At 62.2% G+C, this 3,327-nt stretch overlaps 1 protein-coding gene across 1 annotated transcript in view; it reads left to right on the top strand.

Annotated features, from left to right (window-relative positions):
• The window catches only part of PEX6 (peroxisomal biogenesis factor 6), a gene marked incomplete at its 5' end in the record, with an annotated part of 11,175 nt that extends 7,922 nt beyond the window's left edge, over window positions 1–3,253 (top strand). The window contains 10 exons of the mRNA XM_006776443.2: window positions 177–372; window positions 561–637; window positions 787–919; window positions 1,000–1,205; window positions 1,297–1,358; window positions 1,579–1,687; window positions 1,985–2,101; window positions 2,227–2,304; window positions 2,455–2,594; window positions 2,799–3,253. Of these exons, the coding sequence (XP_006776506.1) occupies window positions 177–372; window positions 561–637; window positions 787–919; window positions 1,000–1,205; window positions 1,297–1,358; window positions 1,579–1,687; window positions 1,985–2,101; window positions 2,227–2,304; window positions 2,455–2,594; window positions 2,799–2,935 (1,255 nt within the window). The remainder of the gene's footprint in view (window positions 1–176; window positions 373–560; window positions 638–786; window positions 920–999; window positions 1,206–1,296; window positions 1,359–1,578; window positions 1,688–1,984; window positions 2,102–2,226; window positions 2,305–2,454; window positions 2,595–2,798) is intronic.
• Between the last annotated feature and the right edge of the window lie 74 nt (window positions 3,254–3,327).

Below are 3,327 nucleotides of genomic sequence, written 5' to 3'. Positions count from 1 at the left end.
TCCCATTCACTGTCCCCACTCCCAGTCCCCATTCCCTGTCCCCACTCCCTGTCCTCACTTCCTGTCCCCACTCCCAGTCCCCACATCTTGTTCCCCACTCCCAGTCCTCACTCCCTGTCCCCACTCCCTGTCCCCACTCCCTGTCCTCACGCCCTGTCCCCACTCCCTGTCCGCAGCTGCCCTCCACTGATGGTTGTAGCCACCACAAGCCGGGCCCGGGACCTGCCTGCTGACGTGCAGACAGCATTTCCGCATGAGCTGGAGGTGCCTGTGCTGTCAGAGGGGCAGCGGCTGAGCATCCTGCAGGCCCTCACTGCCCGCCTGCCCCTGGGCCAAGAGGTGGACCTAGCACAGCTGGCTCGGCGGTGTGCAGTGAGTACCAAGGCAGGGCCTGGTCCTCCCACATTCTCTGTCATAGGAACTCAGACCTGCTGCCCTGCAAGTGAGGGTAGAAAACCCCGAGGCACCAACATTGGGCCTCAGTTCCGGCTGGAGGGCCTGCCGCCCAAGGGTTCCTGCCTCCTGTGCCCTGCTCATGCGCCCTTTCCTGTGGTTCCCAGGGCTTTGTGGTAGGAGATCTCTGTGCCCTTTTGACTCACAGCAGCCGGGCAGCTTGCACCAGGATCAGGAACTCTGGGTAAGAAAACTAGGTATAAAAGGGCAAAGGTGACAAGAGGAAATATGGGTGGGTGGGAGTTGGTAAGGAAGGGAGGAGGGAACAGGACCCCGATACGGGGAGGCCTCAGGCCAGGTCCTCCAGACACCTCCCTGGGTTTCTCTTTGCAGTTTGGCCGGCGGCCTGAGTGAGGAGGATGAGCGGGAGCTGTGTGCTGCTGGCTTTCCGCTCCTGGCAGAGGACTTCGGGCAGGCCCTGGAGCAGCTGCAGTCAGCTCACTCCCAGGCCATCGGAGCCCCTAAGGTAGAGAATCTAGGTCCTTGGAGGTGGGACCAGAGCTCCGTCCTCCGGCATATCCCCAACCAGGCTCTTCCATCGCCTAGATCCCCTCGGTGTCCTGGCACGATGTGGGCGGGCTGCAGGAGGTGAAGCGGGAGATCCTGGAGACCATCCAGCTCCCTCTGGAGCACCCTGAGCTGCTCAGCCTGGGCCTGAGGCGCTCAGGCCTCCTGCTCCACGGGCCCCCTGGCACCGGCAAGACCCTCCTGGCCAAGGCAGTGGCCACTGAGTGCAGCCTTACCTTCCTCAGGTGACCAGGGGGCCTGGAGAGATGCTGGGTGGATTGAGCCAATCGCGTTGGGGTGTCTAACGAGTGTTGCCTCCCACATCCTCTCCCTCAGCGTGAAGGGGCCAGAGCTCATCAACATGTACGTGGGCCAGAGTGAGGAGAACGTCCGGGAAGGTGAGCGAGTGGGCAGGGCTTCCAGTCCTGAAACGATGGCCCCTGCGCCCCACCCCCGTCCCCACCCCTCAGGCTGCTCATGGGCATTCCTAGTCTTCCTTTCCACAAGTCTACTTCCTGGAGCGCTAGTAATGAATTGTCAAGCCTGGGTTTTCTCCCCTCATATCTTGACTTTAAAGCCCCCCCGAGCTTCCCCTCCTGTGGGCCCCTCTCTCCTCAGTGTTTGCCAGGGCCAGGGCCGCGGCTCCCTGCATTATCTTCTTTGATGAACTGGACTCCTTGGCCCCAAGCCGGGGGCGAAGCGGAGACTCTGGAGGTGTGATGGACAGGTGGGGGTCTGAGCCAGAATGCAGCCTGGGTCCAGGACAGAGGGATGCGAGATGGGTTGCAGCAGTCTCCAGAGCCCGGAGTGCCTGTCCTTCCGGTTCTGAGACGGTATAATGGAAGCTAAACGGGGCTGTGGCTTTGGGTGTGGGGCATTGAGGAAAACGGGTGCCAGCATGTAGGGGCACAGGGCACGGCTCAGCAGGGGGCCCTGTGGAGAAGGCTTGCACGGGGAGGCCCCACAGGCAGGCAGGGCAGAGCTGAGGGTGGGCCCAGGACTCCCCTTCGCTCCTCCTTTGCAGGGTGGTGTCTCAGCTGCTGGCTGAGCTGGATGGGCTTCACAGCACTCAGGACGTGTTTGTGATCGGAGCCACCAACAGACCAGACCTCCTGGACCCTGCCCTCCTGCGGCCTGGCAGGTGCCCATCCTGTACCTCTCCTCCACCAGACCCCGTCGGGCTCGTCCCTCGGCCCCATCCTGTGCCTTCTTCCTTCACCCTTATGCCGGGCTCCCTGACACGTGTGCCCACTTCTCTCCCTAAAGATTTGACAAGCTGGTGTTTATGGGGGTGAGCGAGGACCGTGCCTCCCAGCTCCGTGTTCTGAGCGCCATCACACGCAAGTATGCCCTGACGGAGACTCCCAGAAGGCTTGGGCCTTGGTCTGGTTAGGGGATAAGTGCAGTGTGCAGAATACATTGGTCAGGGAGTATATTCTTTTGAGGGAGTTGGGCATGCCGGGTAAAACTTTCTATCCTGTGTCCCTACAACAGATTCAAGTTGGAGCCCTCTGTGAGTTTGGTGACCGTGCTGGACCACTGCCCTCCCCAGCTGACCGGTGCGGACCTCTACTCCCTCTGTTCTGATGCCATGACAGCTGCCCTCAAACGCAGGGTTCGGGACCTGGAGGAAGGTGAGCCACCCGCCTGCCCCAGAGGTCAGCCGAAAAGCTAGAGGGAAAACAGGCCCGGTTCTGGATTTCAGAAGAGGGACTCTTGGCGTTTCGGGGACTCTGGGCAAGAAGGCCCTCCCCCGGGGCTTTCCTTGCTTGGACAGAGCCTGAGTTCCCCAGACAGGCGGAGAACCCCGGCCTCCCTTCCCCTTGTCGTCCCCCTAGGGCTGGAGCCCAGGGGCTCAGCGCTGCTGCTCACCATGGAGGACCTGCTGCAGGCCGCCGCCCGCCTGGAGCCCTCCGTCAGTGAGCAGGAACTGCTCCGCTACAAGCGCATCCAGCGCAAGTTTGCCGCCTGCTAGCGGCCTCCTGCCGTCTGGGACCCTTCCCCACCCACAGTGGCTAAAGCTCCCTGGGGATCCCCGCAGACCTGAGAGAGCAGAGGGCTCTGTCTCAGGCTGCCATTACCCACCTAGGCTGCCAACCTCCTGGAGATCCCCTGGGTGCCAAGGGGGAGAGGCCTGAGAGAATTCAAGAGGCATCCTCTGTCCATTTTTCCAGGCCAGCCCCAACACTAAGGCCCATGGGCGCAGGAAGTGGGGTGGGGACCTGGAGTTCTGGGAGTGGGGCCCTGAGGGGGCCAGGTGGGTGGCTAGAAATAAAGTGTATGCTGCCCTCTGCTGGTGGTGTGGTGGCGTGGTGGCGTGGTGGTTGGGGTGGTGGCGTGGTGGTTGGTGTGGTGGTGGTGTGGTGG

Source organism: Myotis davidii, unplaced genomic scaffold (genome assembly GCF_000327345.1).
Source record: "Myotis davidii unplaced genomic scaffold, ASM32734v1 scaffold167, whole genome shotgun sequence".
Lineage (NCBI taxonomy): Eukaryota > Metazoa > Chordata > Mammalia > Chiroptera > Vespertilionidae > Myotis > Myotis davidii.
Note: the sequence above shows the minus strand (reverse complement) of the source record. Positions and strands in the feature narration are given on the sequence as shown.